Genomic DNA, 23,112 nt, shown 5'->3' on the forward strand with positions numbered 1-23,112 from the left:
TTCCACCAACAGTGTGCAAGGGTTCTAATTTCTCACCATCATCACCAACATTTATTTTTTTATGCTAATTATCATCACTGGTATGAGGAGATATCTCCTTGTGGTTGTGCTTTGCCTTCCCTTATTGGTGGTGTTGAACATCTTTTCAAGTATCTGTAAGATATTCCTTTGTCTTTGGAGAAGTGTCTGTTCAAGTCCTTAGCCTATGTTCTAACTGAGCTTGTAGTTTCTTTACTGTTGCACTGTTTGAGTCCCTTATATATATTAGAGATTAATCCCTTATCAGATATATGGTTTGCACATATTTCCTCTCATTCCATAAGTTGTCTTTTCACTCTGTTGATTGCTTCCTTTGATTTGCAAAAGATTTTCAGTTTGATATAGTACCTTTTTTTAATTTTTGGTGGTAGCTAGTGTCTTTTTATTGTTTATTATAACTTTATCTTATCACCTATCTTATTTTTTTACTTCATTAGCTAGTGTCAATTTATTTGATTATAACTATATCTTGAGCAGATGCAAGTAAACATATATCCTAGATTTTGCTTTTTGCTACAAATAAGGTTATGATAGAATCTTCATTTACACCATCTTTTTTTTAACATAATGGCAAAACATTCTGTTCTAAATAGGTATAATTATTGTAGTAGGTATGATATTGGAAAAAGTTTTTTACATCTTTCCCACGTTATTTTAGTTGATGATTTTAGTGAAGAATCCTCTTTTTATGAGATTCTCCCGTGCTGTGCTCGCTTTCGATGTGGAGAGCTAATAGTCGAGGGGCAGTGGCATCACTTAGTTCTGGTGATGAGCAAGGGCATGCTGAAGAACAGCACTGCAGCCCTCTACATTGATGGACAGCTGGTTAACACTGTGAAGGTAAGTGCTCTGCATTTGTAAATAGTTCTGCTTTGCAAGATGGCTTCAGGGTGTGTGTGTGTGTGTGTGTGTGTGGGTGTGTGTGTGTGTGTGTGTGTGTGTGTTGTAGGAGTATTTTTGATGTCTATCTTAACTTTAGGTTGACCTTTAGTACCCATTTGACCAATGTTTTAGAGTCATGTGGCTGACTAATTCACCTTATTAATGTAGAATGAAAAAGAGAAGTTATAAGTACTAAGGAAATTACTGACTGCATTAGGACTTGAGCCCATTGCTAAATTCCTTTTCACAATACACACAATGTATGATGCTGAATGAACTATAAATATATTATCTTGTCTCTTCATTTTTAATCATTATAATTTAGTCTGGAAGACTGCATTGTTTTTTAGAGCTGGATCACCTAGACTAGTCGCAGTTAATAATTATAGGTGTTCAGTTTATTGTTTTTTAATGGATGAGGACATAGACATTACTCTAAATAGTTATTGTACAGTATTCAGAAGAGAGTTGAAGCAACCAGTAAAGAATTAAATGAAATTTCATTTTCTGAATGAGGACGAATGTTGATACACATTCAACAGCCCTAACTGAAAATTCCCAAATTCTCTAAAATCTAAAACTTTTTGGGTGTCAACATGATGCCCAAGAGTTATAGATTTCAAAGCAATTGAATCTTTGAATTTCAGATTGTCTGATTAGAGATGTTCAACCTGTAAAGTCTATGCAAGTATTATAAAATCTGAAAAACCCTAATTCTGAAATTCTTGTGATCCCAAGTGTTTTAAATAGAGGATACTCAGACTGGAGTTCTCTTCTACAGAACTCAGCTAGCAAGTTCTTAAAATTCTGCAACTTCCAAAAGATAGTATTTATCTTAGAGTGAGTGATATCACTGAAAAGAATAAAAGTAAAGTTTGTCCTTTTGTGAAAATAGCAGCTTCCTTGAATAATTTTCTTCCTTAGTAACAAATAATGTTTTATTGTGACGTGGTGTTTCAATATGATAAACCCCTAAAACATACCCCATGGTATGCTAACTTCTTTGTATACATGATTACATTTAAAATGAGTTTGTAGAGACTCTATTAGATTACTTCTTGTTGTTAGCATCATAGAAAATATGTTCTCCCTCATATGTGGACATTAGATCAAGGGCAAACACAACAAGGGGATTGGACTATGAGCACATGATAAAAGCGAGAGCACACAGGGAGGGGTGAGGATAGGTAAGACACCTAAAAAACTAGCTAGCATTTGTTGCCCTTAACGCAGAGAAACTAAAGCAGTTACCTTAAAGCAATTGAGGCAAAAGGAAAAGGGGAACAGGTACTAGAGAAAAGGTTAGATCAAAAAGAATTAACCTAGAAGGTAACACCCACGCACAGGAAATCAATGTGAGTCAATGCCCTGTATAGCTATTCTTATCTCAACCAGCAAAAACCCTTGTTCCTTCCTATTATTGCTTATACTCTCTCTACAACAAAATTAGAAATAAGGGCAAAATAGTTTCTGCTGGGTATTGGTGGCGGGGTGGGAGGGGGGCAGAGGGAGGGGGCGGAGTGGGTGGTAAGGGGGGGAAGGGGGGAGAAATGAACGAAGCCTTGTATGCACATATGAATAATAAAAGAAAAATGAAAAAAAAAAGAAAAGAAAAATGTCTTCAGCTTCTAGAATTGACTGGTAGGAGATTTATTTTTTTATATACTTACAGCTTCATCACTATCCCTGTAAGAAGTCATGGGATAGGATTCACATATCATACTGCTAACCACATTGATACAGAGAATGTATAATTAATATGATTTATTAATGTTTAATGTTAATTATATAATTAATATGTAGCATATTAGATGTGACTTGAAGCTAGGATGATTTTATGACAAAACGTCAATGGGAATGTCCCTTGTTCCATTAATAGATGGCAGCTGCCCATACAAGAAGCAGATTTATTTTCTTATCTCATACTTACCTGAGCGTATATTTATTATCAATGTATTGATTGATAATTTGGGCACCTGTCAGTAAACAGAGGTATAAATCTGAGAATGTCAGTCAGCAATGGTTATTATTTTACATTGACATTAAAATATGTGCATATAAATTTCAATATATAGAGAAAACTTCATTTTTTAAGTATCTTCTAATATTTTTATAATGATTTATCTCTACAAGACTCTTTTCATAAATTAAACTGATAGACTTACATTGAAGGTAAGTTATCTAATTTCAGGACTACTTGAATTCAATAATTAGAAAGTTCTCTTTTTTATACCAACCCTAAAATTTCAGATTCAATGGGCAGATCAACCAGACAATGACAACCTCCCTATATTTAATATCTGTCATTTCTAGCAGTAGTTTATCTTGAAAGTTTGATAAACTGGAGAACATAATTCTGAGTGAGGTTAACCTGGCCCAAAAGACCAAAAATCATATGTTCTCCCTCACATGTGGACATTAGATCAAGGGCAAACACAACAATGGGATTGGACTTTGATCACATGATAAAGCGAGAGCACACAAGGGAGGTATGAGGATAGGTAAGACACCCAAAATCTAGATAGCATTTGTTGCCCTCAATGCAGAGAAACTAAAACAGATACTTTAAAGCAACTGAGGCCAATAGGAGAAGGGGACCAGGAACTAGAGAAAAGGTTAGATCAAGAAGAATTAACCTAGAAGGTAACACACATGCACAGGAAATCAGTGCGAGTCAACTCCCTGTATAGCTATCCTTATCTCAACTAGTAAAAACCCTTGGTCCTTCCTATTATTGCTTATACTCTCTCTTCAACAAAATTAGAGATAAGGACAGAATAGTTTCTGCTGGGTAGTGAGGGGGTAAGGGAGAGGGCGAGGGGAAGCGGGGAGAAATGACCCGAACATTGTATGCACATATGAATAAAAGTAAAAAAAGAGAGAAAGAAAATTTGATAACAGATTTTCAGTTGCCATATTCAGTACCCAGTTACAGATCCTAGAATCTTGCCTTGTCCTTATATTTCTCAACTTATTTTTGGACATTTGTAAATTTGTGTGACTTTGGGACAACAAAAATCTGTAAGCTAAAGTAGTTAATTGCATGGTAAAAATCGTTTTCCACATTTCACACCTTTGTTGTTGTCTTCTTTATAGCTTCACTATATTCACAGTACTCCAGGGGGTTCAGGCTCTGCAAACCCCCCAGTGGTGAGCACAGTCTATGCCTACGTTGGTACTCCACCTGCACAACGCCAGATTGCTTCATTGGTTTGGCGCTTAGGACCCACCCATTTTCTAGAAGAAGTTTTACCTCCTTCTAGTGTTACTACCATTTATGAACTCGGACCAAATTATGTTGGAAGCTTTCAGGCCGTATGCATGCCGTGTGAGTAACTCATTTTTAGTTCTTGAAGTTGTATGAGACTTAATTCCTGCAACATAGATGCATTGGTGGAGGGGCGGAGTTATTTATATTTTTAGCTAGGAAAAGGGCCTTCTGTAATTTTCTTTAGCATGAGATTATTAACCACTCTCTCTTACTTAAAATGCTGTGCTTGGTCTCAGGATATAGCTTAGTGGTAGAGGGCTTGACTAACATATGACACCCTCATTTCAGTCCCATAGATAGATAGACAGACAGACAGACAGACAGATAGCTCACTCTCCTTCACTAATCGTGCTGTACTTTCATGATTGTCTGGTCAGTAATTATCCAGGTTCTCTTATTAGATTGAATCTATATAGGTATATACCTTCTAAGAGTCTGAACCTCAACCCCATTCTCTTTCTGCAATTTCAGCTATTACTTGAAGCCACATAAAGTATAGCTAGTCTTGTTAAAGGAAGAATGAGTGGATCCAGGAAGCACATATATATTCTCAAAACTAAACCAATTACCATTATTTTTCCTCATTGCTGTACATATATAGTCTAATTTTTTAAGTACTTTTTTCCTAAAAGAAATATGGAATTAAAGAAACTGATGTTGGGGGCAGGGGGGAGAAATGACCCAAGCCTTGTATGCACATATGAATAATAAAATAAAAAAAGAAAGAAAAAGAAACTGATGTTTAGGTGCATTTCCTTTGTAGTGCTCTTTCCTCATGATGTCATATTTTTCCTTCTTGTGGTTCTACCATCACAAAAGAGTTAGAACAAATATACTGTAAATGTTAATAAAGCTATGACTGCCTAATTGGTTGCTTCATGCATAATATTGATTTGGTTAGTATCTAATAAGATCTGATACTGGTTGAGTTCTTACTCTGTGCTAAATATGCCAGAGGACATATTTATTCTGAATCCTTCATATGTATTTATTCATCAGAAAACACTATTAGATTTTGTCATTAGCCTTCTCAGTTTGTGGAGGAGGAAATTGAGGCACAGAGATTTATAGAACACACTGTTTTTAAATGGTAAAAAAAAAAAATATTCAAACTTGGTCATCTAGCTCCAAAACAGATGCTAGTCACTACTCTATTTTGTTGTCCCAAGAAGTACGGAGAGGTATTCACATATTGTTAGGGAGAGAACCCAGCACCACCAAGCTCATAGGTATCCATTCATTTGCATTCCCTTTTTCCTTTGAACTTTGGGGGAAGTGATTTACCATGTACTAAATAATAATTAAAACTCTAAAATGATGGTAAGAACAAAAAATTTGTGTTAGGCTAGGGAGAGTTATTGACAATTTTGAGAAGAATTATTCTTCTTTTGAAGGTAAAGATGCAAAATCAGAAGGTATTGTCCCATCTCCTGTATCATTAGTTCCAGAAGAAAAGGTGTCATTTGGTCTCTATGCACTCTCTGTGTCCTCCCTAACGGTGGCGAGAATCCGGAAAGTGTATAACAAGTTGGATAGCAAAGCCATTGCTAAGCAGGTAAGCAGAATGATTTCCCTGTAAGCTATGACAGATTGTCACTGGGAAGATATTTCAGAACCTCATTATGGATACCAACCAAGTATGAGTGATTGCCAAAAATAATGCCTTTTTTGGATTTTTTTTGCTTGAAAATTTATTCATCTAGAATTTTAATATATTCCCCAAATACATTCATGTCCTAATTTCTGGAACCTGTTACTTTACATAGAAAAGACCAGTCTAAGTTACATGTAGAATTAAAGTTAGTAATTAATCAAGTGACCTTAGAGTAGGAAAATTACCATAGACATCCCCGTGGGTGCAGTTGAATCACAAGGGCCTCTGAAAGTTGAAGACCAAGGCAGAAATTGAAGACAGAGGCCATGAGTCAAAAAATTCATGTGGTCTAGAAAAGTGAAAAAGGCAAGAAAATGGGCCGTCCTCTAGAAGGAACACAACCCTGCCAACACCTGGGTTTTTGTCCAGTGAGACCCATGTTTTGATTCAGATCATCAGTCTGTAAGATAATAAATTTAACTTGTTTACTTGGTAGCAGTTTGATACAGCAGCTAAGATGACTAATGCCATCTTCATCCCTGAAGGTCAAATTCCTGGGTGTCGTGTTGAGCAGTGACAAATGTTCCCTTTCAGCATGTCATATATGTGGTTCTGTTCCACTGTTGTGTTGTCTACTAGCTTCTGATGTATATACAGTATTTCAACTTATATTTCTCTGGCTACCTTCAATTTTTTCCTTTTATCTTTGTTCTTCAGCATTAAAATATGATATGCCCAGACCTTTTGAAAAACTTTTATCCTGATTGGAATTCCATGAACGTGTTGTTGTAAATTTACATCCTTCACGAAATTTAAGGGATTTTTAGTAATTATTTTTTCAAATATCTTTTTCTGCTACATTTTCCCTCTTAAGATTCTTGGACCTAATTAGCATATTTGAGTCTTTTTCATTTTGTTTCCCTCATAAATTGTTTATATTTGATTTATTTGGCTTCTAGTGTAAGCCAAAACACATTTAGATACTTAATTTAGAAAAGTTAGAATATCTTTCTGAGTGCATAATTTGTTCTAATTCTTCTATTTCTCTTGGCAATTAAGAAGTTGAACTTTAGAACACTAAAAATACTACTGCTGTTGATTTTTAGCAGTTGCTGTTTTTAAGGCTTGCTAGCAACTTTTTCATGGGTCACCTACTCTGTGCTGGTTACTGTTTGTTCAGGACATAGCAGTGGACTAAAAGAAAACTCCCACTTTTATGTTTCTTACAGTCTGGTGGGAGATCCTGTTTATGTGTGCATTCGATGTTTCCTTTATGTAGGCATATTTTACCTATAAACTCTTGGATGAGTGATACTTGAATCTGAAATAAAATTCAAGTAAAGTATACTTGAATCTGAAATAAAGCCAATACTATGTTCACTGATCAGAAATATTGCGAAGCATTAAATGATGACAACCTTTAAACCACAACAAAGCTTCAGTCAGAATGGCCCCTGGAGCTGTGGGCCAAGATCTCCTGCCATCCTTACCTCAGTGGATCATTACATTTAAATTACTTCCTGTAAATTTCCTACTTTGGAAGGACTTGCCCATTTTTTAAAAAATGAATATGATATTTTGAATATTCTGATAAGGGAGGAAAAGATATGTTATCAGTCAAATAGATTATTTCTTTTTTAAAACAAAATGGCTCAGGCTGTGCTTCTATAATTACTTTGTCTTCCTTTTCTGTTCTTTAGTTAGGCATTTCCTCCCATGAGAATGCCACCCCTGTGAAACTGATACACAATTCCTCAGGACATCTTAATGGACCTGCACGGACTATTGGGGCTACTCTGATTGGATACTTGGGTAAGTTAAGTTGTCTTTCTTGTTTCAAAACTTCTTTGCCTTCAAATTTGCATTTATTTTACTCACTTGAGGGGTAGTATTAAAGTTCACATCTATAGCTCTTGCAAAATTTAGAGACTAATGCAACAATGTCAAATTCTAGTCAACTTTAAACATCATAACCTTTCATGACATCTCATTAGCTTTTTCCCTCCTGTCAGCAAACTTTTGTGGAGTTTTTCGTTCAATTTCAAATGGCATGCAGAAACAAGCATGAAAATTGAAAATTTATTATTTCAAGGTTTGGTTTGTGTTAAATGCTAAAAATACAAGCTGAGTGTAAACACTGACTCTAGCTATAATAAAAGTTTAGAGCTGGTAGACATCCTACAGAGCCTTCCATATGCTATCTTACAAAGAGTTGATTATTTTGGTAAGTTAGGATCTTGAGAAATGATCCAGTCAGGACACCAACTTTTAACATGCAAATCAATACAAAAAATTGGTTCCTTTTTAGATTAACAAAAAAGTAGTGTTTTGCTGGTCTGTGTCCCACCAGCAAAGACGTTTATATGTCCCAGTGATGGGTACAAGTCTTAACTTTTTTTGCTTTTTTGATGAGATTCAGTGTTAAAAGTTTCCTTTATGCTTAAATACATGGTAGTTTTCCTTCATTCAATTCAATAAATACTTACTGAGCACCACTCTGTTCTTTTCAAAACTGCAGCAGCAATGTGATATAGTGAAAAGCAATGAACAGTTACATGTTTAAGTCTTACTCCCTACTCTTTCACTCTGTGACAATAGAATAAACATTTAAGCTCTGTGAGCTTCAGTTTTCTTACCTATGAACTAAAAATACTAGTCTTGATTACCTTAAAAGGTAGTTTTCCAAATCTCCTGCTCCAGTATATTAAAATATTGTGAATACTGCAAAGGACATAGAAATATAAAATGAGTATTAGTATAAACACATACATGTATATATAATTTTTTTCTTTTCTTAAAATATTTTTAGGCAGGGTTTCACTGTGCTGCCCAGGATGGTCTTGAAATCCTGGGCTCAAGTGATCCTCCCATGTCAGCCTTCCAAGAGGCATGTGTGCTCAACTACTTTTATATTTTGAAAATTCAATCTCAGTCAGTAGGCAAATGATATTCAAACAATGCCTTTAAAAAAATGTATGGAGTGTAAATATGATTTTTTTAATTAACACAATTTCAGAACTGTGTTTCCAAAAAGTTATGCTCTCACGTACTAATTCTCAGATTACCAACCCAAGAAGAGCCCTGACTACTGGTCAGTAGTGTGCTTTGTGTGCTTTGCTCGGCTTTATCTGTAGGAAGTCCTTTGTCCTTGCCAGGGTGGCTTCTCCACCTTCTTTCCCCCAAATGCTTCCTCCTCCAGAGCCTAGTAAGCCACTCTCACTTCCCTTAGAGTGCATTCCCAAGCCTTCTGAACTTCTGAGTCTTTACGTTGCCCAGAGCTATAGGATGTTTCAAAATATCAATGCTTACTGTAACCCCAGCTCTTCTCTGCTTTCCCCTTTATCCTTTGACTTTTCTCTAAATATGTATTTTAACATTTATTGCCTTTTCCCAAACTTTACCTTTACTTTTTTTTAGAATTTATAAACTACTCACTATGATTAATATATTTGCTTCTTGTTCCCATAGGGAATTTATTTTAATTATTTTTCACTATCTTTTAATCAGGAGTAAGAACATTTGTCCCTAAGCCTGTTGCCACTACTTTGCAGTACATTGGTGGAGCTGCAGCCATCCTGGGCCTAGTGGCCATGGCCTCTGATGTGGAAGGGTTATATGCAGCGGTCAAGGCCCTGGTTTGTGTGGTCAAGAGTAACCCACTAGCCAGCAAAGAAATGGAAAGGATCAAGGGCTACCAGGTTTGTAACCAGAAGCTTTGTCTTTACTTTGCACCAAAAATATTCTAATGTTCATTATTCACATTTCTCAGACTCTGGAAGAAGTATATTGTCTGAGTAAACTGAAAAGCCAGTAGCTTTTATTAAAATTAACACATCAAATGAGAATATGATAAGTTTTCTTTATTTTTGTTTATCTCTTTTGTCCTTTCTCATCCAATCTTACTATACTCTTGAATTAGGCTACATTATTTCAATATAGCTTTGATACATTTGGAAATACAGTCATGTGTCACTATCCACCCAGTTGGTTCCAGGAATCCCCGCAGATACGAAAATCCTTGAATACTCAAGTGTCATGTGAAATGCAATAGCTTTTGCAGATAACCTAAGCACACCTTCCTGGATGCTTTAAATTATCTCTATGTACATTGTACCTAGCGCAATGTAAATGCTAGTTAAATAGTTGTTATACTGTATATATCACTTAGGGTATTGTGGGGGGTTCACTGTGACATTTACATATCTACATGTTTTCTTACCAGACGTTTTTGACCCACATCTGTATGAGATTTGCTTGTAAAAAGTCATTTGGAACAAGATTAAATCCCTCTGTGTTAGTCAGTTTTTCATCACTGTGACAAATACCTAAGCAGAACAATTTAAAAGTAGGAAAGATTTATCTTAGAGTTTCAGTCTATGACCAAGTTGTCCATTGCTATGAGCTGGGGCATGGAGGATAGGGGTAGAACATTATAGACACTAGAGCTCACCTCATAGCAACTTTGCAGAGAGACAGGAAGGCGGCCAGGAGCAAAGTATCTTTCCTGGGCCTGCCTCCATTGATCTACTTCACCCAACTAGGCCCCTCCTCCCAATAATGTCATCATGTCATGAATCCATCAGGGATTGAGCCACTCATTGTGTCAGAGTCCTAAGGATCTAATCCCTTGCCCAAAACCCCTTCAGCTTGCAGCCAATCCCCCAACACATGAGTCTTCATGGGGCATCTCAGATTCAAACTGTAACACCCTCCATTGTAATAAAATACAAATGCCTTCTACCACATTAGCAATTTGGTCATTTATACTGATTAATACAGTTCTTGTATATACTTGTATTGGTACACATATATGTATACATATGTATGCTGTATTATATATTGTACATTCTATATTGTACAGGTTTAATAACACTATTTTTAATAAGTGTTTTGTTTTGCAACATTTTCAAAATGGTTATTCCAGCATTTTTACTATGAAAAAAATATGAACACTCTAAATATATCAATAGTATGAGAATAACTATACTGTATCCACCCTATAAAATATCATTCAACCTTTTAAAATTGTAATTATGAAGACTATATTGCAAAAGAAAAATTCTTTTGTGCACAGAAAAAGAATTAAATGCCCATGAGAGCAGCAGTTACTCAAATATTTACATGGGAATTGAAAGGGTTAATTTAAATGTGGGTATTTTAATATAGTGATAGGATTACTTTGTTTTTCAGAAACAATAAAACTTAGAAATCAGCTTAGAAGTCTTAAGAACTGTTGTACATGGAATTCTTGAGTGTGTGTGTGTGTGTGTGTGCATTTGTAATGTATATGTGATGATTTATCAATAGGCACTTGAATTACTTTCTTGTAGTTGCTGGCAATGCTGCTTAAGAAGAAACGTTCCCTTCTTAACAGCCATATCCTCCATCTGACGTTTTCCTTGGTGGGAACTGTTGACAGTGGACACGAGACCTCCATCATACCAAATTCAACTGCTTTCCAAGACCTTCTTTGTGATTTCGAAGTATGTACATAAACACAAACTGGTGACATATAGTCAATGAATCCTTTTCTTTTTCCATATGATGTAGTTAAAATATCTCTAAGATGCACTTAAATTTCTGTAATTTTATGATGATCACAGTAATATCATTTAATAAAATATAAAAAGTAGAGTAATGGAAGGTTTCCTTCTCTGCAAACATATTCCACTCTAAATGTTATAGAGATGAAATATTATGAAATGCATATCCCTAAGCCACCAATTAGTTGGTATGACTGGCTTTATGGAAGGCAAATACTTTCTTCAATTTTAATTAAAAATATTCCACAATAAATAGGAATATACACTTTTAATTTTATATGTTAACAGCTACATAGTAAAATGTCATATATTTTGCCAAAATAACATGATTTCCATTTCTACTATCTTATTCACAGTAGCTTCCACCCTGTCCTCTTAAGGCACATGTACTCGTATCCCTTACTCATTTAACCTCTTGTTCATCCACTTTGCAAATTTACACACTAAATTTATATCTTACACCCCTTGGAAGCAGTAGGATATTTAGGTGTTGTGAGTGCAGAGATTACCTGTCGTCTTCTTAATTGAGTCCCTACCCACCAGCATGCTTCACTTCATATGTGCAACTTTGATGCTAGATGCCAAGTCTTCTTCCTCATAATTTCTGTACAATATTTAGTCAACTACTAAGTCCCCAACAAACAGATTTTGTGCCCTAATTGCTTTGTTGAAACTGTATTATTGTCAGAGCTTATTCACAGCTTTTTTCTAAATAAAAATTGGTGGCTGTACTCAGTTGTCAGCATCCACAGCTCTCAGATACCTATCTTTACTTCTTTATATTTTCCTTTCTTGTTTTTTCTTTAACCTCTCATCAAATCCCATAGCCTCACATCTCGATGAAGTTAACTTTCTAGCCTAAATCTCTAACCTTGACATCTGAATTCCAGATTTATTTCTAACTTCTTGCTCAACATTTCCCGTCCCCACAATACCTTTACTGAATTTAACATCCTTCCCTAAATTAGCTCTTCCTTCTAACTTTTCTGTTTCTATTAATAACACCACCATTCCCTAGGCTTGAAATTATAAAATCGACTTCCTTTTCCTCCATGCCTATAAGGAGTCTGACACTATGTCATGTACATTGTACTTTCACATCTCAGGTAGTCTGACTTTTCTGCTTCTACTCTCACATCCTAATCCAAACCCTGATTAGTTCTGTTCTTGCTGACTGGGATAACTATAAGTTCTTTCTAACTTTCCTCAGGCTGCGATGTCTACCTTTGTCATGACATTCTTTTTTAAAAGGCATAATTATATCATTTATTCAAGAGCTTCCAGAGATTTCCTTCTCCTACTCAATAAAGTACACATTTTTCAGCTTAGAGTTCAAAGTTGTAATACTCAAACCTCTCATTCTTACAGAAGGCGCTTAATGAGTATTTTTGAGCCAAGCCCTGTATTAGGCATTTAGTCTTTTGGAAGAGAAAAACAAAGAAATAGATAACTGAGTACTCATGATAGCACCAAGGATAAAGGTCTGGAGAAAAGATTATGGAGAGGACTAAGAAGACCCACGTAGCCCAGCCTAAACTTGTTTTTCATCGGGTAACTGATACATTTGAATCATGGGTTACCCTTACATTCAGATTTCTAATTAAAATCTACTATGCAAACATCAGAAGTTTAGTTACTTAACAAATCTTGGTTTTATTTCACAGTACCTCATTTACTTTATGGTTTCACATAGCCTCCTTTTTATTACCCCAGCCACAAGTACTCTATAAATAATAATTCACCCTGTTTTTTGAATAGCCATTTCACAAGTACAAATAAAATGATTGCAATAACATACAAATATTCTCTTTTATAATGATTATTCTAAAATCTCTGACAAGCATCTGAAAAACTCAATCTGTCTTTAAAGAATATACCTTGTAAATACCTTTCAACAGAATGCTTCCATTTCTCCCTTCCCATCCTCTGTGCTGTTATTTGCATACATTTACTTCTGTATGTTCATTATCTTCTCATAAGTTTATGTTAGTTTTGTTTTTAATAATCAAATATTGTAAAAAGTCATTTAAAAACCTTATTTGCCCAAATATGTGTTATTTGTGGCATTCTTTATCCTTTTTCATAAGTCTAAGTCTTCATCTCATATAATTCTTTTCTGTTCATTTGTTCATTTGGTAGTAGTACTGGAGTTTGAACTCAGGGCCTTGTCCTTGCTAAGCAGGTACTCTACCATTTCAGCACTCCCTAGCCCTTGTTTGAACAGGATCTCGAGTTCTTCCCCAGGGCTGGACCAGGACCATGGCCCTTCCACCTATACCTGCCATGTCATTGGGATTACAGTTGTGAGCCACCACATCCAGCTTCTCCATCTTGTATGATGTTTTTAACATTTCTGGAAGTGCAGGTCTATTAGCAGTGAATCTGGAATAAGGATTTTAATTTTTCTTTCCTTCTTAAAGGCTATTTTTTGCATGGAATACCATTTTACTTGAATTTTTATTTGTTTCACACTTTAAAGTTGTCAGTCACTCCATTGATATCTTTGTGTTTTTTCTGCTTGGGGTTTGTTGATCTGTGAAATTGTCATTTTCATCATATTTGAAACTTTTTAACCATTAGTTCTTCAACAATATTTCCTTTCCCTTTTCTGGATACAGTTTATACATATATTACTTGATACTGTCTTACAAATCACTAGTGCATTATCTACTCATTTATTTTTTTGGCATTTTTGTGCTTCATTTTGGATAATGTCTACAGAATTATTTTTATGCAGTGGCTAGTCTGCTATTTTTGTCATCCAGTATATTTCCCATTTGAGATAACTTATTTATGACATAGAAGTTTATTCTGTGGCTGTGTTTATCTTCCCCTTCTCATCATGTTTATATTTTTCTTACATTCTTAAACACTTAGAGAAGATTTATCATAGACTTTAAAGCATGATAATTCCATTATCTGTCATTTTTTAGCCTGTTTATAGCGATTGATTTTTCTCCTACATACAAGTAGTTTTTTATGGCTTTAAAATACAAAGCAACCAGTCATGGTGGTACACACCTGAAATTCCCACTACTCGGGAGGTAGAGATTGGGAGGATCTCCATTCAAGGCTAGCTTGGGCAAAAAGTTAGTGAAAATCCATTTCAACCAACAAGCCAGGCTTAGTTGTGTGTTCCTATCATCCTACTTACACATAGGTAGGACTAAAATAGGAGACCATTTCTGAAAAATAAAGGGAAAAGGGGCTGGAGTCATGGCTCAAGTGGTAGAACGCCTGCCTAGCAAGCGCAAGGCTCTAAGTTCAAACCCCAGAACTGCCAATAAATAAATCAAAGTCTTACAAAAATTAATAAAGTGGTTGTATTCCATTAATAATATTAATGATATACATTCCATGTGCTGTGTTCTCTTTTGTTGTATTGGCATTTGGGACTTTTTTTATCTTAAATCTATTGCCGTCCGTTATTTTTTTGTAGGTCTGGCTGCATGCCCCATATGAACTTCATCTTTCCCTATTCGAACACTTTATTGAGCTGCTCACAGAGTCCAGGTATTAGTGAATGCCCATATAGTTTCTTGTTCAGCTAAGATGATAGGGCAGTATATTAAATGTTCTTTCTTTTATAGTGAAGCTTCAAAGAATGCCAAATTAATGAGGGAATTCCAGTTAATCCCAAAGCTGCTCCTGACTCTTCGAGATATGTCTCTGTCCCAGCCAACCATTGCTGCTATTAGTAATGTGCTGAGCTTCCTGCTGCAAGGTTTTCCCAGTAGCAATGATCTGCTCAGGTAGTAAAACTCCTGTGTTTGTCTTTGTGTTAACTAAAAGTGCCAGTGAGATGACGGTTATTGGTTCCTATGCCTATATAACACCTTTATTGTTAATTCCATTCAAGATATTTAATAAGGCATAGAAAGCATGCAGTGCCTCAGTGCATTGCATTTATAGAGCAAAATCAACTTTTACCATCAGTAACAACAGAATATTAGTGAGAAAAGATGTGGGAACTAACCAATGGCATTGATTGTCCCGGACATAAAAGTGTTGGTATAGGAATTGTCAGTCCCCAAACCTCTCCATGAGCCTGTGTTCTCAACTATACGTTCATGAGCATCCACACAGACATGCACACACAGGGATATGTGTATCCCTTTTCTACTTGGTCTCTTCACTTAAACGGGTGAGGATACTTTATTGTTGCATATTCACACTTTTTATATGATTGGAGTATTAATTTGATAAATATATTTAAGTCATTCTTATGGAGTGTCTGCAGAAATATTCCTGTATTCATGTTAGAATCCCCATCTTAACTAAAAGATGGAAGAATAACAAACTTCCTAATATTTTTAAATAAGGAATTGCTTAAATTGGACTTGATTGCCACTTCTCATGTGATCTCTCAGGTGTCTCAGGTAGAATCATACCCACTTATTAGATTATGTTCAGCAGACTTGTCTCCAATTTGTGTCACTTGTAAATCACTCATTTTTCTATCCATTTACCTTGAAAACATGTTTTTTAAACTTGGTGACATTTAAAACTGGAGATTAAGGGGGCTTTTTTGGGGGGAGTAGAATATAATTACCGTTATCACTAGTATGTATTTAGAATTTATCCTAGCATTAAAATGATTGCTTTGCTGAAATTGTCACCAAAACCTCTCAAAATGTTAAGTTTGTCTCTACTTTATAAACAAAGAAATGAAAGACCGACAAATTAAGCTTCTTTACCCAAGTCACGTGGTTAAAAGTGGTAGAGTCAAGATTGTAACCTTATCTGTATTTCCAGAACCCAAAATAAACAGTAGGACACAGTGGATCCATGCAGATAATGTCACAATATTTTTACTTGGGTCAATTATGCTGTTTGGTTTTTGAAACCATTTGGGTTTTTACATGAAAGAATCCATACTATATTCTCCATAAAAACATTATTGTGTATAATGTTGTCAGAGGTAGTTCAGATGGAAGCAAACAGTCACTTAAAGATCCATGAAAGTTAAAATAAGAAATGCTATTTTGTGTTTTATTTCTTTGTAATTTAGGGAAAGAAAAATCAGAAAGTTATAACCTTTTCTTTTTTCCTTTGTTTAAAGGTTTGGCCAGTTTATTTCTTCTACTTTGCCAACCTTTGCAGTTTGTGAGAAATTTGTAGTTATGGAAATAAATAATGAAGAGAAACCTGATACTGGTAAGCTGATCCTGGAATTTGGGAAAGATAAAGATCAATTAATTACATTCTCTTCTGACACAAATTAGACCTGAATTATGTGTAATAATGTTACATAACTTTTTCCTTACATTGCATTTTTTTCATCTTTCACTGTTGTGTTTTTGTTACATCAAAACCATGCAGAAGTACAGCATTGCCTACAAACTTTCAATAGGGTGTAAATTTTACTTTAAAAATAAAATCCTTCCTGTTTTTAGGATATTCATAAAAATGTTCCTTTAAATAGCAAACTCATCTTGTATAATTTGATTTTTTAAAATTTATGCACACATCTTCAGAAACATAATAACTGCTAAAAGTGAATTATATCCATATTACTGCTAAGTATTTAGTAGTCACTGGGAGAAAGAAAATTTTACTAGAATCATTTTATATAAGTATAATATAAAAACAGTTTCATAAGTTGTGACTTAGTATGATGAGATTTTTTTTTAACTTTGTTCATATTTTTCCCTTCTTTTCCCATTTATTTTTGGTTGTATATTCTAGAAGAGGAAATTTTTTGGAAAGCAACCAAAAGATCTTTTACATTGACCACTGCTATTAAATTCACAAATCTACATTTGACCCTCCAACAACCCTGGGTTCTATATCTGTGGATTCACCCAACTGCGTATTTGAAAATCTTTTGAAAAAAAAAAATGGACCTGTACTAAATATGTGCAGATGTTTTCTTCTTATCATTGATGACAACTTTTTATACTTTGTTATAAGAAGTCCAAAGATTATTTCAAGTATATGGGAGGGTTTGTGTGGGTTATATGCAAAATATGTCACCATTTTGTCTAAGGGAGTTGAACACCAATAGATGTTGGTATCCATGAGGAGTCCTGGAGCTGATCCATCACAAATATTTATTCAGCATCAGTTATAACCCTGTTATATTATTCAAAAATCATGTCTTATACATAAGTAACTCTTATCACCCTATCCAGGAAAAGTTCTATATAGCCAGTTACCTATCCTTCCTGAGCACAGCTTCTCCTGTGCTTCTAGAATAAGAGAAAGTAGTATAATCACAATTTTCAAAGTACAAGATGCAGTATTTGAGAGACTAAATAAAGTGTTGTAAATCAGAGTTAGGTTAGTGACAGATTCAGGACCAGACTATAAGGCCCTTCATTAATTGTCTACTGCCAATTTATTTGAAACATGTTGATATTTCTTTGGTGAAATAAATTAGCAGTATATGAGAAGGATTAAGATCAGCTGGAGGGACAGCATTTATTGAACATTCATTAAGTGTTCTAAATTATCTTGCAAAAGCCCTATGATATAGTATTACTCCCAGTTTTACAAAGGAAGAAACTGCCACCCAGAAAGCTATAATTAAAGAAAAATTACCCAAGATCATATCAATGACTACATTAGAACCCAGGCAGTCTAAACCAATATTTTAAGCTTTTAACTTACTCTGTGATTTGCAAAGATTATTTCTAAATTCTGCATTAATATAAGCCAAGTAAATATGAATTAAAGATGCAAATGCTTTAAAGGTCATTTAAAATACATAGCACATTTATTTCAAGTATAAAAAATATGATAGAAAAATATGTCTGTAGTCCTCATAGATTTTACTGGCCATTCAATTCAGTAACCACAGTAGTGTAAATTCTTTGATCTGGAACACTAATAAAAGATGTATATATTACTAAATTTTTTTTATTGAGCTGCAATGTTATTTTATTGCCATTTGAAATAATAGAGAAATTTGGAAACATATTGTTACTCCATTTAATAAATAACATTTTTTTCTGTGAACTAAAAACTATACTTATAAAATATTCGAAAAACTAAAACCACAGGATTTTTTTTCAAGGAGTAGACACAGTATTCAGTATACATACTTAAAACCCATGGCTTGAATACTGCTGAACACTGATGCACTAATCAATACAAAATAATATAAGTAATGTGAAGTGGAGCAATGTGGTATGAAAGCAACAGCTAGAGTGAGAAAACATTAACCTGGGAATTTCTGCCAGAGTGCATCATTTTAAACTATATTTGAAACTTAGGGGAGGTATAATTAACAGAAAATTAAGAGAATTTTAAGTTTCTGAATAGACTGTCACTTTACTACAGAAAAAATTTTAAGGAAGTTATTTAGGCCCTGTGGTATGCTTTTAATAAGCAAGTTTGCAAACTACCCGCAGAGCAGGGAATCTTCCCTTTGGTGAGCTTGAAGCAACCATAATGAATGAAGCAATAATGAAGGATGTTAAAGCACTGTTTAAAGGTAACAGTAGTCCATGACCCACACCAGTAAAAGTAAATAACCATGCAGAGTTCAGCTTGAGCTCAGTTCTCGCATGAAGAAAAGTGACCAGCCCACAGCTCTTCCCCGACTGAGCTGGCCTGGAACTCTAGGCCACTGATACCTCGACCAGTCATGTGCTTCCAGTACTCTCCATTGAGAGAGTTTGAGCTCCTGTACAACTCCCTGTCTTTTCCAATTTCTCTTGTGTATTTGTTTACCTTTACCTCTGGCCTATGCCATGTAATTCCATCTTTCTTTTATGTGTTGTATTTGTTGAATAAGTTCATGCTTCCTGTTTTCATTGTTTTAATCTAGTAAATTTAACTCTGTCCTTCAAAACAAAAAAAAGGAGATTAAAGATCTGGGAGAGTGAGGTTCTGCAGTAATTGCTATTTTTATTCAAATGGTCTTTATCGATGGCTTTCCCCCTGTTAAGCAGAAGAAAGGATGATCAGTGTAAAAGAGGGCTTAAAACCTTCTTGTCTTCAGTTTAGATAATGTCAGATATAAATGAACAATTTTCAGGGTTCTAAAGAGAAATGATTTGACTAACCCTTTTTCTTGTCCACTTTAGTAAAAAGCACTCCTGGAGGAAATGTTTTCTGGAAGATGGATTTTTTTTTCAGTGAGATTTCAAAGAGCCATATAATACATTTTATTCTAGTTTATCTGCAAGAGGTGTTTAATGTACTTATTTTCATTTTAGGAACTGAAGAAGAATTTGGAGGTCTTGTGTCTGCTAATCTTATACTTTTGAGGAACAGACTTCTGGATATCTTGCTAAAACTAATTTATACATCTAAAGAAAAAACAAGCATTAATTTGCAGTAAGTAAAACCTTTTTAGAGTTGGGTAGTATTGTATGATATTACTAGTTAATTCATGTCAAGCAAAAGAAGGAAATGCCGCTGACTTTATATAGGTTTGTTTTAACCCTGAAATTTATATACCATCTCTCAGGAATGAGACCCAGTTATGTTTTTCCTTTTAATTTAAGTCCTAATTGCTGAAATTAACTTCATTTCTTTAAATCCATCTGTCTTTGAATAGAGCTTGTGAAGAACTGGTCAGGACACTGGGTTTTGATTGGATCATGATGTTTATGGAAGAGCACTTGCATTCCACCACTGTCACGGCTGCCATGAGGATTCTTGTTGTCCTACTGAGTAATCAGTCTATTCTCATCAAGTTTAAAGAAGGGCTCAGTGGTGGAGGATGGCTTGAGCAGACAGATTCTGTCCTGACTAATAAGATCGGAACTGTATTAGGTATGGGACTTTTACAGTTAGAGTCTTTAAGGTATTGTGTCTTGTTTTTAAATCTCATGTAAGCTTATACTCTCCAGTGTATCTGATAACCATTAACAATCATGAATTTTAATTAATAATAGAGTGAAAAACTTACAAAGCTTCAGTTTCAAGTTAAAGTCAGAGATAGGATATTAAGATTTGAAAGCTCAAGGAATTCCTCGTGATTTTTTGTAGCAGGTCCTTTTCTGATCTATATGTAAGTAATTAGAAAATTTTCAATAAAAGTGATTTAATAATAATCAGGGGTATTTTGAGTATTTACTCTGTCAGTTACTAAACACCATGTAATAATTTATTTCATTTGAACATATGAAGCAAAAATACTATTGTACCCATTTTACAGATTAGAAAACCAAGGTGTAGGACTGACATCACTTGTCACATAGCTAGGAGGTGTCAAATTTGAATCTAAGTCACTCAGATCCAAAGTCTATGGTTTTAACAGTTATGTCTGATTGCCACTCCAGGACTTAAGCTTAGTCACTATTAGCCAGAGTTCCTTATTCTTTGCTCAATGACACCATTTGTTTTGAACAGATAAACAAACTTTTATGTAATATTAGAAAACTAGACTGTCCTGTTTTTGATTTATTTTAACTGGAATGTTCTTACCCATGTTAATGATCTTACTTTGGGAAATATTATTACTTCGCATGTTGCAAATGTCTATAGAAACTTTGTGTGTGATAAAGAAAGAATACTATTTCCATTTCACCGTGAGATAATTTCTCGAGAACATTTTCTGCTTTCAAATATATTGGAAGGGCAAGAGGCATGGCTCTAGTGGTACCCAGCCTGCCTAGCAAATGCAAAGCCTTGAGTTCAAATCCCAGTGCATGTATGCATATTTATGTTACTGGGTAAAGGGCAGAGAAAGGAGATTTCTTCAATGTGGCCACATCAGAAAGAGCTTATAAAGGGATTCAGTGACCCTAAGTCCATGTTTGGGATTTAACATAAGCTTCCAGGTTAAATGGGGAAGGGACAAGAAGCATGCATAGTTAAGCAGTCTTGGTCAGAGTGGTCTGGTTGATCATATCTCAGGATTGGTCACTGTAAGAAAGACATTGCTCCCTGGAGTTAGATTGGACTTCTGTCACAGATTGGCCATGTCCAAATTCAAGGTGACTTAAGGAGAGACTCAGAAGGAAAAGGTTAAAGAGGCATAGATTCAGTCAGAGAAGGACAGAATGGACTTAGTTAGGATAGTGACTGGTACTGTTCTTCAGATGCCCACTGCTAAGTCATCATTCCGTTTCTATGGGAGGACTTAAAGGCAGGAGGTCATTTTCTTCAGTAACTAATTCCTGCTGATAGAGGTGCTGTAATAATGACAGGGTCAGAAAACTTCACTTCCAGTTCCTTTTTGGAGAATGAGATAAGTTAGGTATCATCAGTTTTTAACAACCCTATGTGCACAGGTATGCTGTAGTCTGACCCTAAGCCTTAAGACAAAGGTGACAATTATAAAATAAGGGCAGGGTTGCCACGTTTTTATCCTGCTTTTAGTTAACTTGTGGGCCTGAGTGAGAAGCTGGTGATTTTTAACAAAAGCCAGCTCTAAGTACCTATTATATGAAAACTGTGTGTGTGTGTGTGTGTGTGTGTGTGTGTGTGTGTGTGTGTGATATAGGATTTGAACTCAGGGCTTCATACTTGCTAGACAGGCACTCTACCACTTAAGCAAGGCCCTCAGCCCTGGAAACTTCTGTGTCCTGAAAAATAGATCACTATTCTGCATGGAAGAATATAACATGCAAATATGATTGTTATGAACAGTTTGGCAATAGGATATTGAGCTTATCTACCTAAGAATGACTACTAGAAAGCTGGATGTGGGGGTATACACCTGTAATACATTTGGCCCTCAAGAGGTAGAAACAGAAGGATCTCAAGTTTGTGACTTTCAACCTAGTCTAGACTATATAGCAAGACCCTATCTTTAAAAAATTTTTAAAAAAGACTGCTACTAGAGAGTAAACAATAGATAGGCACAGTTTAGTATGAGTTATGTTGAATAGGCAAGTTTTGAATACTAACTGATGGCACTGCTTATTCTGGAGGCCAAATTAAAAAAAAAAAAAAGCAGCAATAGTAATGGTCCCTAGGATTTAAATAGCATGTTTTGTTTTGTTTTGTTTTATATACAGCATGTTATAATTAAAATTTTTGACTAGTATCTCACTTGTCCATTGTAACTCAGGAGCCAGGTATATATTTCATAGTATAAAAAATAATATTTTAAAAGAAATACATTAAACCTAATAAATATAAATTAAGGATTATTTTCTCTAGCTAGGAAAGTTTGACTCTTAGTTACATAAGGTTTCTGGGCCAGGCAGCAGCAGTGTCTAAGAATCTATTTCCTGACCGTTTGTCTTGGGCTTTTTTTGTCCTGCGTCATTTCAGGAATATTAGAAATATGTGCTTTTCCCATTGCTCACCTACCTGGCCTGTGCCTTAAAAGTTGTTTGTCCTTCATTGATACCTGCTTTACATTGCACATGCTGCAATAATTCCAGAAAAGGGAGTCTGGATATTCAATTTAAATTTGATCTCATTTAATTTAATTATCCACGTATATCATTTCATTTGAGTCTGTTTCTCTTTGATCTGATGAACAGCCTAATGAGTTTGACTTTTCAATTTATATTTGTTAGTTTTTGTCAAGATATTTTTTGCAAAAATACCTTCCATGTACCTGTCCCAGTAATGTGACTCTGAATTAATTCTTGTTGATATTAAATATTTCTTAAGAGTCATTGTAGGAGAAAATCAGTGTGAAACTTTAGAAAGGAAAATGAGAATGCTGATGCTGGTTTGGGCTTGTTTGTTTGTTTGTTTTTCTCTGTTTGATTTTTCAGTGCTGGAGATCCTACCCAGGTCTCTGCATGTTAAGCATGCACTGAAATATACCCCCAGCCCCATAATATTGGTTTTCTTTTAGGACCTGCAGCTTGATCCTATTTTCCTATTTAATGTTTGAAATACCACTTTATGTTAATAAATTTTTT

General features: G+C 34.9%; 1 protein-coding gene across 9 annotated transcripts in view; it reads left to right on the plus strand.

Moving 5' to 3' along the window:
• The window catches only part of Wdfy3 (WD repeat and FYVE domain containing 3), a 268,012-nt gene that overhangs the window by 165,488 nt on the left and 79,412 nt on the right, over positions 1–23,112 (plus strand). For all 9 annotated transcript variants that reach the window (XM_074041845.1, XM_074041849.1, XM_074041846.1 and 6 more), the window contains 11 exons: positions 698–879; positions 4,018–4,249; positions 5,587–5,747; positions 7,487–7,598; positions 9,294–9,484; positions 11,117–11,269; positions 14,769–14,842; positions 14,920–15,081; positions 16,392–16,486; positions 19,495–19,615; positions 19,839–20,056. In XM_074041845.1, coding sequence (XP_073897946.1) covers positions 698–879; positions 4,018–4,249; positions 5,587–5,747; positions 7,487–7,598; positions 9,294–9,484; positions 11,117–11,269; positions 14,769–14,842; positions 14,920–15,081; positions 16,392–16,486; positions 19,495–19,615; positions 19,839–20,056 — 1,701 coding nt within the window. The remainder of the gene's footprint in view (positions 1–697; positions 880–4,017; positions 4,250–5,586; positions 5,748–7,486; positions 7,599–9,293; positions 9,485–11,116; positions 11,270–14,768; positions 14,843–14,919; positions 15,082–16,391; positions 16,487–19,494; positions 19,616–19,838; positions 20,057–23,112) is intronic.

The sequence above is a fragment of the Castor canadensis genome, chromosome 9 (assembly GCF_047511655.1).
Source record: "Castor canadensis chromosome 9, mCasCan1.hap1v2, whole genome shotgun sequence".
Classification (NCBI taxonomy): Eukaryota; Metazoa; Chordata; class Mammalia; order Rodentia; family Castoridae; genus Castor; species Castor canadensis.